We start from the raw sequence: 15876 nt of genomic DNA on the forward strand, positions 1-15876 counted from the left end.
CATCCCATGCAGCTGTGGTAGGTTATACAAAGGCGAAACATGCCGCCCCCTCAAAATAAGGGTAGAGGAACATCGTAAAGCTGTGACACGAGGAGATATTGATAAATCAGGTATAGCTGATTATGTATGGGAAAATGGAGACCACCTCCCCCTGCGGGATGAAGTTAAAATAATAGACAGAGAACACCACTGGAAAATATGAAAACTAAAAGAAGCAGCACATATGCTAGGACACAACAACCTCCTAAGCAGACCGAGTGCAGATATGAATAGCTTATGGGAACTGGTATTAAGGAAGGATCTTTGATCTTGTGATCTTCGGATATGAAGAAACTGTCATCATATGTCTGTGTGTGTTAGTGTGTGTGTGTGTGTGCATGTAACTGTGTGTGTGTGTGTGAGTGCATGTGAATGTGTAAGTGCATGTGGATGTGTTGTGTGTGAGTGTATATGAATGTGTGTGTATGAGTGCATGTGAATGTGTGTGTATAAGTGCCTGTGAATGTGTGTGTGTTTTGCATCCACATCTTCCCAATTACACCATAGCCTGTCAATGACATTCTTTTAGAGATAAAAATTATTCACACTACATCATTCATGAGACACAAAAGCCGTGAAATTTTTAATAAAGTAATAGTGAAGTAGATATTCATAGCAAGAAATGTCTCAGCTATCAGATTTATTCAAAACACATTTCAATTTTTAAAAAAATAGATGGAAAATACCAGAAATAAACCCTTACTTTATGAACAGTAGCTCCTAAACTTGCTAAGCTTGTTAATGAGTCAACGTCCACCTTTCGGCTGTAGGTCTGACTACAAATTAGGTAATGGCTGTAAAACATGGAAATGATATTAATAAAAATATTTTTCTACAAATAACTTTGATCACTGCAAACAATTCTAACTCCAGAAAACAAACACATAGGCATATTTACAGTTCTGTCTCTTCTACTATCACCCAGGGCCAACCAGAAAAATTGTGAGTGAATCTGATAAATGGAAACTGAAAGAAGACCATCATGAGTGTGTATGTGTGTGTGTGTGTAGTGGGGTACATGCCTATATCCATATCTATGTTTACACTTGTAATTCATAATGCCATTGTATCCCTGTATGTCTTGTAACTTACCAGAGACTGATAAAATAAGTAGTGAGGTTAATATGAACAACTAAATCAAGGGGGCGATGCCCCAGCATGATGCAGTGTAATGACTAAAACCAATTAAATAACTAAAGTAAATGAATATATTTCTCAAGAGACCAGCTTTTTCATTTTTCTAGCACAAAAATGGCAGTAAATGGATGTTCTGGTTCATCTTCTAAGGGTTAGTAATTTTGCCAAAATAAGTTAAGTGTTCAAGTTATTATCCTACCTGGGAAAACCAGCCATTTCTGTAACCATTTCATCCAATTTCTCCACCTATTAGAAAACAGAAAATATAAAATGTTACCTATATATATATGTGTGTGTTTCTGTGAAGATGCAAGGCCTAGTGTTGCACTCATGATTGCCAGATCATGGGTTCAATTTCCAGACCAGGTGGCATATTGTGATCTTGAGCAAAACACTTCATTTCATGTTGCCCCAATCCACTCAGTTGTAAATGGGTAACCCTGTAATAGAACAGTCTCTTCTGATCAGGGGGAATGTTGGTCTGGTCACATAACTGGCAGGTCAGCATCATTTGAAGGCTAAAACAATGCAAAGCTCATTGCAACCAGCGATGTATTACAACATCTGATAGTCTGGTAGTCTGTAATATTTTCCTATTCATAACACTTTTAGACTTTTAAGACTTTTAATCATGCATTTTAAACAAATATAGAGAAGAAATAGGAAATTACTTTTTCTTCATCACCATCAAAGAGTTCGAGAAAGCTTGCTTGTGTTCCAGTTGTACCTTTCACTCCACGGAATCGTAGATCATCTCTGGCTCTCTCTATGTTAGTGAGATCTTTTAATAAATCTTGGATCCAGAGACAAGCTCTTTTACCGACAGTAGTGAGCTGAGCAGGTCTAATTTTAAAATCAAAATGAAAAAATTAAAATTACAGAAATAAAAAGAGAACCTTAAAAAAAAAAAGAAAACTTATAGCATACAATCGATTATTACAGGTATACATTTTTTACAGTATTCTGTATATAAGAAACTTATTTTCATCAATTTGATAAGTTCTTCAAGACAAAACTCAAAGACCATTGAGTAACTATTCAGCTAATAAAAGCAGTACTATATATAGGCATGACTGTGTAGTTAAAAAGCTTGATTTGGGCTTGTCTCATTACATGACACCTTGGGCAAGTGCCTTTTACTATAGCCACAGGCCAACTAATGCCTTGTGAGAGAACTTGATAGATGAAAGCTGTGTGGAAGCCCTGTATATATATGTGTGTGTGCTTGTCCACCACTTGACAACTTGTTTGTTTGCTGACATTCTCAGAACTAAGCAGTTTGACAATAATAAATCAACAGAATAAGTGCCAGACTTAAGAAAATAAACCATAAAACCTTAGAGGCAAGAACCCCAACATTGGCTCCTCTCTGATGACAGAAATGAGCAAAAAATGCATTTATTTTTTCTAAAATACTGTAGTAACGCCGTGCGCATGCGTGGAATTAAACAAGCAAGCGTTCCCGCTCAATTCATTCTCTTTCTTGCTGGCCAGCAATAGAGCATGGACGTGTCAAGCAGTGTCTCTAACATTCCAACCTGGAGACAGTCTCTTAACGTGTATAGCTGTCACTCTCCATCTTTCGGACTTACACTCGACAGCTCGCTCACATCTACATAACAACGTCCCAACAACTATGCTCACACACATAGAAGCTGTAACAACAAGAGCTAAAGATGTATATATTTACCACCTGAATAAACGTTGTTTAAGTTGATAGTCTGGAGTTCAGCGTTCCGTTATATTTCTTAATTTTATATAGGAAAGTCAGGTATCTAATGATGTATAACCAACTTTCCTATAATACAATTCAAACCATATTGAAATTGTGTCCATACTATGAATATTCTATATTGGGTGTTTAATGAGTACAATATAAGCAACAACAAATGGAAGAAAACCTTAAGTACAGGAATTAACATAAGACGAATTTTTTAACATTTTATGCTAAGGTTTTCATAGCAGCTGTGATTACAGAGTACTATCTCTTCATAGACAAACCAACTGTAAAGTTATGATACAATATAATTGCTTAACAAAGGTTAAACCTATGATATTCAAGTAATCTGCTCCAATGGCCAGCATCAAAAACAGGATCAGGCAGTGTCAAAAAACACTTGTAAATCCACACAGATATGCCTGCATTTAAATTTCTTTAGAAGTCTGTAAATTAAAATTAACCAGAACTGGAAATTTTATAACATTTTAACAATATCTTCTTGTAACCAAAATATTATAATTCCCTTTCTGTACACAAGCTTGGCATGTGATGGTAAATAACTTATGTTAATTCATACTCACTGCAGATGAGTGTAACCCAAACAAGGAAGATCTTTATGCGCAACAGCAAAAGATGATAATCTCTGAATGCATCGAGCCAACTGAAAGAGTTATAAACACCCAAGACAGATGAAATATAAGTAATGTTTAGATTAAGCTGCAACTGACATCTGAAGAGGGTTACACATATAACTATAATACACTAAATATTAAACATAAAAACTAATCCTATTTCAAAGATGAATGGTCAGCATCAAGAACAAAATCAGGTAGTAAATTACTTTGATAACATTATGTTAATACCTAAACTTTAATCAATGCTTGCATAAAAAAATTCGTGTATTTGGTATTTTGTTTTTTATTTGACCATATATTAGTTAAGCTTGAACAGAGGAAACACATTCAATATGTAACAGGTTAAGTATTATAATCAATGACTGTTGGGAGTCACCAATTTGTAATGGTTAAGTGTAAGATCCAATTTTAACAGTTTATAAACATCGGAGGTCACCAATCACGTGTAACAATAATATGCACCGAATAAATGAGAGAAGATATTAATTGTTAGTTGAAATGGTCATTTATTTATTATTGTCATCATTACAAAGTACTTTACAACTACTTGGTATTGTTTGAGGAATACAAGAGTCTGTAGATAGTTAGCTTCATTTGGGAGTGACTACTAGAGATAGAAAGAGTAAGAGAACCTAGGCAGATAGAAAAAGTAAGAGCTGTGTTGTCCCTTGCATAAAGGCGCTTCGTCCATCAGTGCTAGAAGAAAGAAGGAAGAAAGCAAGATGCTCTTTGACCAGAGGCCAAGCAACCAAAGAGTTAGGACTGATTTTAGGTTGCTTATTTATATCTTTCCTAACCAAACTAGGTCAGGCTAAACAGAGTATTTTCCCTCTGTATCATGTATGTCTCAAAAAAGGTTAAAAGGTCAGTCTACTCTCATTAATTTCCGAGTGCAATAGGAAGAGGACTTGTAGGAAAATGTAGATTCAGTTTTGAATCCTGGCTTAGAAATTTGAAAGCTATTTGTAACAAATATAAGTTCACAAAAGAATTTCAGTTTCTTAAACTGTGCAGTGTCAGATGGAATAGGATTATGAAATTTTTAAAGAGTATATCTACAATTTAACAGTTTATAATCTTCATGAATATTCCAATAATACACTGACAGAATAGAATCTAGATGTTAGTAATCATACAATGGAAGATTGAATTGTACAAAGTTTCACTCGAAAACAAAAAAAGTTATTCAATATAATCCATTTTCTTACCTTAGGAAGTAAAATGTTAAAACCATCTTTCAAGACAATAAGATCCTATAAAGTAGAAATTTATTTCAATTACACAATACACTAGCCCTGCAAACTCCCTACTCTATTCTTCACTTTTATGAAGCTAGAAATGAGTAGAGAGTCTGCCATACTATATCAAGTATATATTAGTAAAACTGGACAGATTTATATTATATACAAAGGTTTTGATTAAAATTGGCTGGAGGATCTCACAGCTAGTCTCAGTATTCTATACTAATCAACTGGATTAACAGCATTCTGATAGTGGCTACTCTATTATGGATGTTTTTCTGAAAAACAATAAAAACTCATTAATCTCCAAAGACCCCTTTTCTTCTGCATATCAATTACAACCATATAATTACACCAGTTATTTTTATAAGCCAACAATGGAGTCAACTATCCCTCAAATTTCACCTGACCACTTTGAAGAGAGGGATACATTATATAATGTAGTCCTAGATACACAACGCTTGAGTAAAGGATTGATCACAGGTCTGCTAAGAAGGAGTAGCAACAGCAATGCTATGTTTTTCATTGCTCTTTCAACCAAAAGTGTCATAAATTTAAAACCTGATCAGCCTCCTAAATAATCTATGCACTCAATATAAAAACAAAAGAAACAAATTCTATCACATTCTGCTTTAAGGTTCAGATACCATGGCATTTAATAAGAATGAAACAAATATTTCTCAACACTGCAAAATAGTATCGCTACTTCTAGACACCTCAGAATTACACATTCTTAAAAAAGGCCATTATACATGTTAATTCTATTTAAAAGAAGCTTCACTGATAAAAGACAGTTAGACAATAGGAACATACGGAGCAATGAATTACATATCAAAAGGAATGAAGCAGAGAAATAAACTGTTGTGCTGTCTTTACCACTCAGTTTTGATTGCTTTTGCATCATCATCATTTTAACATCCACTTTTCTATGCTAGAATGAGTCAGGCAGAATTTGTTGAGGTAGATTTTCTACAACCAAATACCCTTCCCTGTTTTATGGCTGGACATGTTTTCATAGATGTTTGGAAACAAATGACACTGCATATATATATGACTGTGACACTGGTTTACAACAATCTCACGACTGTCAAGACATTGTTGGCTTGTAATGACAGTGGTTCAGAAAACAATCCTACTATACCAATCATTAACCATAGCTTTTTGCTGCTCAACCCTTTAGAGACAAAACCAATACTAAAGAAGACAAAGCCAAGAATGTCATTTAAAATTCTGTAAAAAAAAATATCTGAATCATAAGAAAGAAAATTTTAAAACTTTTCTTTTATTTTTTACTTGTTTAATCACTGAATTATGGCCATGCTGGGGTACAGCCATGAAGAGTTTTAGTCTAAATGGATCAATCCCAGTACTTATTCTGTTGGTCCCTTTTGCTGAATTGCTTGGTCAGGGGGACATAAACAAACCAACAATGGTTTTCATGCAGTGGGAGGTAGGGAAGAAACACAGATGCACACACACTTGCTTACACACACACACATATATCCAGACATACAACAGGTTTCTACACTATTTCCATCTACCAAATTCATTCACAAGGCATTGGCTTGTCTGGGGTTATAGTAGAGGACATATGTATAAGATACTGCACATTGTCCCTTTCTTTTTTTTAAAGGGCAAAAAGGATTAAGAATCAATAGATGTGGCTTACTAGTCATAGGAATCTAATTAGTTGTGGAACTGGAATTAATTTTAGTTTTCTGATCAACTCAGCAAATCGCTTACTCTCTTTGCAATTTTTTCTGAATTTATACCTGTAATTGCTCACTGCCTTATTCAATGGAGAATGTGATGAACCAGAATAGTGCTTAGATTTATGCCGTTGACATGGAAACACTTATTCTAAAAATAAAGTTACTTGAAAAAGTTTGGACAACAATGAAATAATATTCCACTTTCTGTTTTTTTAACAATATTCAGTCATATAACTTCGTTTAACAAACAATAAATCTACGATTAAGCAATAGATAAATTAAAACATAAACTACATACAGTGTTGTCTCCTACATAGGCTGATGTGGCTCCTAAATGTATTATAGGTGCAGCTTTAGGACAGCAAGAAGCAAATGTATGAATGTGGGCCATAACATCATGACGGACTCTTTTCTCTTCTTCAGCAGCTTGAGCGAAATCAATATTATCCAAATTGGATTCTAATTCAGAGAGTTGTTCTTCATTGATATCTAAACTGAGAGCCTGAAACATTTAAAACATATTTTAAAATGAAATACACGTTTATTATGCATAAATCAAAAGCTTTTCAACTAAAACTCTTAAATAACTACCTCAACCCTTTTGATACCAACCTAGCTGAAACTGCCTCTGGCTCTGTAGTACAAATGTCTTGTTTGCAAAAGTTTTGAATTAAAATATTCCACCAAACCTTAGTCACAATTTAGGTTCCTAACACTAGCTTAATGGTAACCAAGTTATTTTACTAAATTCTTTGTAATATTTAAAATTAATTGAAAGAAACACAGAGCATCTCAAGAGAAACATGGTAACAAATGGATTGTCTTTAGATGATTTACTTTCCAATATTAAAATTCTAATGTTAATAGTACTTTAGTTTAAAATTCTGTTAAATTTTCAAATGAAAACTAATTGAAATTAACTTTTATGCAGAGGTAAGATCACCATGTCTTTTAGGAAGTTAATCTAATTTGTATCACAACATATTTTCTGCAAACACTATTAATTTATCAAAATCATATCCCCTTACAATACTAATGTAACCATCTTTAAAAAAATATATAATTTTTTTTGACAAGTTTCATAGCCAATTTGGTAATCCTTATGTTTAGCATTATATCAAAAAAAATTTGAATATTGAATAGGTGTAGGAGTGGCTGTGTGGTAACATATTTGCTCAAGGTTCCACGTAGTGGGACTGAACCCAGAACCATTCTTACCATACAGCTATGCCTGCACCTGTTAATATTTTGGGGTAGGAAAACCTAAACAGACATGGGATGAAGGGGTGAAAACTAATCTAAAGATATTGAACCTCACAAAAGAGATGACAAACAACTGCAACACTGTATTGGGACAAACCTACTCTCAAACAAGCATAGCAGAAAGAATGCTAGTGAAATATTGATGGCAGGATGCTCTTGCTATAATTCATCCACTACTCCTCCCTTGCCATTTGTTCACTGTCCAATCTCAGCCTCCCCACCCAGTATGCTTTCATTCTCTGCTCTCACCCAACCTTTATGAAACCTTCCTCTCTCTATCCTTTTCTCATCTCCCTGCTCTCAGCACATTAACTTTCTATTCAGTCCCACTTCTAGTGTACCCTCCAGCCTCTCAATCTGAGATACTTTTTCTGCATTCACACTCTGCTTTTTCTGTCCACCACCTCTACCATATCCTTTAGCTACTCTTTCCCTCCTTGCTTTTGCTCACCCACCCTCTGCTTAACTCTCTTTCACTCCTATGCCACCTTTGCACCTTCTGATCTCTAGTCTGCATCCATGATCCCTCCACACCTCTTCTCTTCAATAGTCTCTTCCCAGAACCTTGCTGTTTCTGTTTATCTTTCTCATGTTTTTCCTTTTCCTCATACTTTCCTTTCAACCCTTCCCCACTGTCCCTCTGTTTCTCAATAACACCTGATGCTAATCCCTTCCCTATCAGTCACATCAATACTCCTTCTCCCAACAGTGACTACTTTGTAACTCTCTCCACAGCCACCTTTTCACAACTATCAATCTGTTCCTCTTTTCATACTTTACCCTTTCTCATCACTCTGTCAAGAACCAATGTTCTATTCTCCTTTAGTTATAGAGGCCCCAATAGGTTCTTAGACTTGCAATATGCAAGGTAATCTCACTAGTGCTGGTACCACAAAAAGATCACCCAGTACACTATCTAAAGTGGTTGGTATCAGGAAGGCCATCCAGTCATAGAAAATGTCAGAACAGATCATGGGCCACTATATAGTCCTCCAATTTGTCATACACAGTCAATCCATCACAAGCATGGAGAACGGATGTTAAATGATAATAGCTATAGCATAATTTCTTTTGGAACTCAGTGTGTGTTCGTTCTTAAAATTTCTATTAGGATGCTATATTTTTGTTATTCTATTTAAAAAAATTATATTTACTGTGAGCTGGGATTACGATTTTTCGGGTGGACATTGTGACATTATGTCAGGGAATTCAGTACTATTTTTATAATGCTAAACAGAAGGCTCACGGAATCCATTTGACAAATTCGACGGTATCAAGCAAGACACCAATTAAATCACAATCCAATTCATCGACGAAACTGTAAGATTCAAAGGGGAATAATTCGAAATATGCAAGTTATGTGTTCTTGCATCTCTGTCCCAACCGGAGCTATTGCATATCTTTGTTGAAGGAAAACATTATGGGAGCGAGTATCCTCACAGCTTCATTCTTGTAGCATCTTTATTTGCCTTTCTTTTATGCATCACAGAATGCGATGCGATATAATGTAACGCTTAAATGTTTATGCAAGAAAAAGACTCTGAAGATTGTAATTTAAATAGAACATTCAGTTTTTATGTAAAAAAAAAATGAAATTCCCATATACGAGCATACATATCTATATTTTCTTCTGTAGTACTTATAACCTGATATCGTTCGAATGATTACCGGTGCATCTAGTGTTCGCATATGTTATGTTGAAGTAGTACAGATACCTAGTTATATCTACCGCTAGTTTCGTTATTGTACGTGAGAGTAATTCTGGCAGAGTTTGTTCTATTTCTACGGTAATACCATTTAGGCATTTCTATATTGTATATCCTTGCGACGATGGGCTCCACCATAGACTTTGTTAACCTTCCTTAGACCTTAACTAACGGTACCACATGGAGATGAAGGCTTCACTGTAAATGCAGCTGGGTTTAATTATTTTTTGTGAATAGTATTGACCAATGTTTTCTGCTTTTCCGTCAGTTTCGGGAATAAGTATTTCAGTTCGAACAATTGCACGAACTCATTGCATTATTATATAGTATAAGTAACTTATATAGCATAACATGTGTATACCCTACGTAATCCTTTAGCAAAGCCTGAGTAATACAATGTAAAACAACTTTGATCTTTTTCAACTTACATAATTTCATACGCGAGTTAGTAATAGTGATAGTCTGAAGAGCCTTGAGACTAAGAAACAATAACACGTCTTTTCAACCTAAGAATTGTAACATACCGAAGGAAGATGTAGTGTGAACAGCAATTCAATTTAGAAAAGCAATAACAATAAAATTTAGGCGGAATTCTGGATTAAGCACTTGATATCTTTTTTTATTTTTTGGAATTTTCAGAAAATTTGTGTTCTACACGCATAAATTCATACGATTATGAAAAATAGTGACAGAGTACCAGTAAACTAATCCCAAGCAAATAATTCTAGCTCAATTACTTATGTTAATAAAATTACGAGGTCTTTGTTGCTATTGTGCGAAGTATATATATAAACTGAAATTCAATATCAAATATGCCAAACTATTGCCGAATATGTAAATTATGTACGTTCACCTTTTGCGACTTAGCAAGCCAAAACCAAAGTTGTCTCCATGTTCTAAATTTTTTCATTTCACTGAAATTAAAAGACATCTCAGGACTAGCATAACGAGAAACAAGAGGGCTCCGATAAGACATGTATTTCTCCATTTTCGGATTATTTTGGTTTGCAAAATACTCGAATATGATTTCTAAGTTCCCGCTCCGCGTATTTGACTAATTACCCCGTTGTCTTCTAAAGCGGTGTCGAAAAGCATGCATGCTTCTCCTGATGTAATAATAAGACAAATTATTTTCCTCACTAAATTGAAATTGATTTCATTCAGATATCCCAAAATATTTCATATAATTAATTAAAAAGTTACAGCGGGTAATTAGAAGCATATTATAAATTAATTAATGTAAGAAATAAATGACAGTATTTGTCGAAGGGAGATTACTACGAAGTACAGTGCCCGGAGTTCGTAACTACAATACCAAGGTGTCTGTTCCCCGAAACTACCAATTACATTTTTTCCGTTTTAACTTTGATTTTACCAATTTTTTTTCTTTTTACAGCCTTGGAAATGATGGGGGACATCCTTTTATGATTTTTATGATTTTTTTTCCACCTCATGGTTTTTTTCATCACATCGGGATCAATTTTGGCCAATTTTCTTGTACTATACAATAAAAAACCATAGAAGAAGCCTTTTCAGTAAATAAATAAATTTTGAAGATATTTTCAGACTAAATTTCGATGCTTTAAAGACGATTCTGTTTCAGCCAAGAAATTTTTCCCTAATTCAATTTTTCTTACTCCACCATCATCTCCATTTAGTCCTTACTCTAATTCTAAATTTAACACTAGCCCCAAACTCTAAACCTTAATATGAAGCCTTAACTCTAAGCCTTAAGCCTAAACATATCCCTAATCTTAATCTTAACCCTATCCCTGAACTCTAAATTCTAAAATGTAACCTGAAGCATATTACTAACAATAACCCTGAAAAAATTTAAACTGCCATTTGTTAATTTCTTTTTTCCTAATTCAATATATTCAATATGAGAGGGAAGACCTATCCTATACATACTTCCTCAACAACACTGATCACAAGAAGTCTGCTAGATTGTAAACAGCAATCTGCTTTGGACAAGCCACACCTCTAAGATTGTCAAGAAGGCTGAGGGTGTCCTAGCATCACTCAGTAAAACCTTTGTCAGCTGCTCTCCAGCTATCTATTTAAAACTGTATATGACAATGGTACATCCACACTTAGAATTTGCATCACCAGTCTGAAAACTCTGTCTTGCTCAGCATATCAATTTCCTGGAAACTGTTCAAAAACATGCTAGAAAACGAGTACCTGCTGTCAGGCATCTACCATACTCTGAATGTCTTGCTTCCCTGGACATGAATACATTGAAGCTCAAACATTTGGCAACTGACTTGGTAGACAAGATTATCCACCATCTTTCCACCAACAACCTTGGGTACCTTTTTGAATTCCATATATCAAACACTTGTGGACATGCTTCCAAAATCAAAAAACAGCACAGCACACATGACTTTCAGAAACATTTTTCATGCTCAGAATTGCTGAAGCATGGAATAAACTACCTGCATCAGTCGTTAGCTGTCAAGCCACTATGTCCTTCAAAACTTCCATACTTCCTGAAATCTGCCACAGTACATCTGATGGGCTTTTTTTTCCTTAGTTGTAGTGTACCTGGGCACTGCATACGACAATTTCTTTAATATTTCATATATAAATGCACATCATTTATAAGTGTATATTTTTTAAGCTATTGTAATGAGATTATATATGAGTAATTTCTTTAATTTGAAGTCTCTACAACTTAACTTGACATCTTGAGAAAGTTATTGCCTAGACCAATCTGCATGGCATAGAATATGTCATGATGCATCAAAACAACTTCAGTTGAAGAAACAGAACAATAAAAGAATTATAGCCTGTAATCCAGTGCTACTCAAAGTGATGGACCACAGACCAGCACCAGTCTGTGAGCTGCCGGTACACAGCGAGCTTCCAGAAAAGGAAGAAACATTATAAAATGCTTATGTAATATTGTATTGTTTGTTTACAAAATGAATATAAGATAAAAGAAATTGTCAACTTTTATTATGTTCATTATATATATTGTTTCTGGTATGAATTAATATTACTAAGAAATATTACCAGTCCCTGGCACATTAGGAAAAAAAAAAAAAACTGCCAGTATGCCACATTAGATTGTTTGAGAAGCACTGCTGTAATCGACGGACACATTTGCCCAATCCCAGGCAAAATCAAAATCATCATTGCCCCCATTGTGACTTCATAGCAAACTCCATACCCAAACTCAAATTACATTCATGCATCCTTCGTAAATAGATGCAGCTTCTTTTATTTTTAAACTTGTTTTTTCATTTTTTTAAAACCCTCTCCTTCAAACACTTGTACGTCAAAATTGACCGGAGTGACCATCAATTTCTTTAATTAAAAAAGTATTTGACTTCATCTTAGAAGCTTTGTGTGTGCACATATTTTACCTTCGTTAGGAAGAGCATCCAGCTGTAGAAACTCTGCCAAATCAGATTGGAGCCTGGTGTAGCCATCTGGTTTCACCAGTCCTCAGTCAAATTGTCCAACCCATGCTAGCATGGAAAGCGGACGTTAAACGACGATGATGATAATGATGATGTACTAGTTGTAAAATGTATGCATTGCTAGTGAGGGAATATTACTCCTTTATGAACCCCCAACTATCACCTTCCATGTATATCCAGATAAGCACACATGTATGATAAAAGTTTGAATTTGTTTTGGCTGTTCATGAAATGTATCACTACTGTGACACATTAATTTTACAAGGATCTGCACAAAGATCTTTTTATTTATTACTTATTTCAGTCATTGGTTTGTGGCCATGCTGGGGCACTGCCTTAAAGAGTTTAGTCAAATGGATCAACCTCAGTACTTATTTTTTTTAAGTCAGGCACTTATTCCATTGGATCTCTTCTTGCCAAACTGGTAAGTTACGATGATGTAGACAAAGCAACACTGATTGATGTAAACAAACCAGCATCAACAGTAAAGAATGACACACGCACACACACTCATACATGCACGTGCACACACACATGCACATATGTACACACATATACATACCAGCACACAGATACACACGGCAGACTATCATACAATCTCCATCTACCAAATTCACACACTAGTCATTGGTCAGTCTGGAGCTATAGTAGAAGGCACTTGCCCAAGGTGTCATACAGTGGAACTGAACATGAAACCACCTGGTCGCCTGTCACATTTAGAAGTTTCTAGCATAGCATAATTTCAAAGTTTCTAGCATATCTTTCATGATCAATAGTTGGTGATCCATAGGCTTTTTGAAATTGCAAATGGTGTATACACAGTTTAGGTGTACAGTTAATATCAATATACTGTCCACAGCTGGTGGCCAGTAAGGTAGTCTCATGTCAAGGTATCTAGAAGAGTAATTAATCAGGGTATATATCGATATATAGTTGTCTGGAATATTCACTATATAATATATAAAGTGTATTCCTTAACTTTTCAAATGTCTGTGAGAAACTTTTTTACTGACTAGGCTGATGTCAGCAATATCTTCTGATATTTTGCTGACTTCAGTAGAGTTTGTTGAGTTGCAAACACTTAGACCAAACCCTTGGTTTTGAATAACAAAATCTCTTTAAGCAGCACTTTCAATTCCACATTTCCTCAAATGAGGCTTTAAGTTATTGCATAATTGACTAAACTAGCAAACAAATCTATTTCCAATTACATCTAAAAAAAGAGATATAGGCTATATGGCTCAAGATGTCTGGAAAAAATTAAGAGGGTCAATAATAGTGCCAGTAAAAAGCACTGGTGATTGTGCTACATGAAAGTCACTGGTGCTGGTGCTTCATAAAAAGCATCCGGTACACTCTACAAAGTGGTTGGTATTGAGAAGGGTGTCCAGTTGTAGAAACTAACCCAAAACAGAATATGAAACTTAGTGCAGTCCCTAGCCTTGCCAGCCCCTGTCAAGCAGTCCAATCTATGCCAGCATGAAAAGCAGACATTTAATGATGATGATGATGATGATGGTTGGAACTCGTTGGTCATAAGTCTGCTTCGTCAGAGTTGATATGGTGCAAAACTGTGACAATATATTTCTTTGAGAAATGCCAGGGACTACCTACAGTAAATATTTCCCAGCAGAGGTTCATTGCCAGTTTAGGCAGTATAGCAAAATCTTTGATAATACTTCAGGAGGCTGCCCTCTCAGTTGATGCACAATTGTGTATCCTTTGTCTTGAGATCATGATGGGCTGGAAACCTTTGTTTAATGAACACACGATTTTGGGAGACTTACCTACAGTTATTGAGTCCCAACTGGATCGATCTAGTTTTTAACAGTAACTCAGCTGTCACTATTTCCTCTTCTTCATTAAAGATTCATACATCTTTCTTCAAAGTTTTGACAATATTTCAGCAGAAAACATGAAAAGTATCTGCCAGGTAATTCTCTTTCCTTTGCATAAGTATCCATGGACTTCAATTCAGCTGCATCCTATCCAACACCTCCATACATCTTATTCTTCTCTGGAGTACAAATATCTCGGCTACTTTATCTTCCCTCCTTCTGCTGTCCAGGCCAGTGACATAGCTAATAGGGGAGTAAGGGGAGCAGCCACTCCCACCAAGCACATTTTTCAAAATTGGCACCTTTTCATTAATTTTTTAAAATGCTTTAGTTAGCTATATCAGTAGTTATAAGTTTCATACATAATGACGTAGTTATTGAAACAGGAAATTAATGAATGTAGAATACAATTATGTATGTTATAACTAATGAAATATTTTGTGTAAGATAGAGAAATGAGTTGAAAACTGTTTGGTATGTGTTACAGCATCTTTTTTTTAATATACCCACAAACTTTATAATCTGGCCATGCCACTAGTCCAGGCAACACTGTTTCTCATATCTGAAGTGTGCACTTACACATAATATTCTTTCTCTATCATTCACATGGAAATTAACAACAAAACCTTCCACTTACTCAAGCTGAAAGTGTCACTTCCTCATTCCTCTAAAATTATCTGTTGTCTCTTCCAAGATCTAAATTCCACCAGCCATCAACTGTTGTCTGATTTAATTTGCATTGAAGCCATATATAAATAGTGCTGTTTAATAAAGGTTCGACCTGGGTCAAGCAATCTGACCTCACAGGCTCCTTTGACATGGGGGCCTATGACAGTGCTGATGTATGTGACCTTATTGGGTTGTATATCCTTGATACCCTTAAGAAAATGTTCCCCTCTGTCCCCTTTGGTCTTTACAGAGATGACATCCTGGCCATCTCCAGAGGAGCAAACAGGCACACCCTAGACAGACTTAGGAAAGATCTAATTGAATCCATGGGACTGAAAACCGCCATCAAGAACAATCTCACCACTGCAGACTTCTTAGACATCATGTTTGACTTGGGCTCCAGTACAGCCAAATGAGAGGTCAGTTGTATGTAGGTTGTTCTAGAGTAGGAAGCCCATAGAAACTCTTCATACATGATCCAAAGAAAA

General features: G+C 35.3%; 1 protein-coding gene across 2 annotated transcripts in view; it reads right to left on the reverse strand.

The window, feature by feature from the left end:
- Positions 1-10711, reverse strand: part of LOC106884423 (adenylosuccinate lyase) — a 17835-nt gene extending 7124 nt beyond the window's left edge. Inside the window, exons 1-7 of one of the 2 annotated variants that reach the window (XM_014935799.2) lie at positions 10307-10711; positions 6783-6986; positions 4740-4784; positions 3478-3557; positions 1848-2019; positions 1376-1422; positions 743-833 (exon numbers count right to left, since the gene is read on the reverse strand). In XM_014935799.2, the coding sequence (XP_014791285.1) occupies positions 743-833; positions 1376-1422; positions 1848-2019; positions 3478-3557; positions 4740-4784; positions 6783-6986; positions 10307-10441 (774 nt within the window). In that variant the 5' untranslated portion in view covers positions 10442-10711. Of the gene's footprint in view, positions 1-742; positions 834-1375; positions 1423-1847; positions 2020-3477; positions 3558-4739; positions 4785-6782; positions 6987-8901; positions 9044-10306 lie in introns of those variants that run through there. The other variant, XM_014935800.2, reaches the window with a different exon arrangement.
- Between the last annotated feature and the right edge of the window lie 5165 nt (positions 10712-15876).

Source organism: Octopus bimaculoides, chromosome 1, assembly GCF_001194135.2.
Source record: "Octopus bimaculoides isolate UCB-OBI-ISO-001 chromosome 1, ASM119413v2, whole genome shotgun sequence".
Lineage (NCBI taxonomy): Eukaryota > Metazoa > Mollusca > Cephalopoda > Octopoda > Octopodidae > Octopus > Octopus bimaculoides.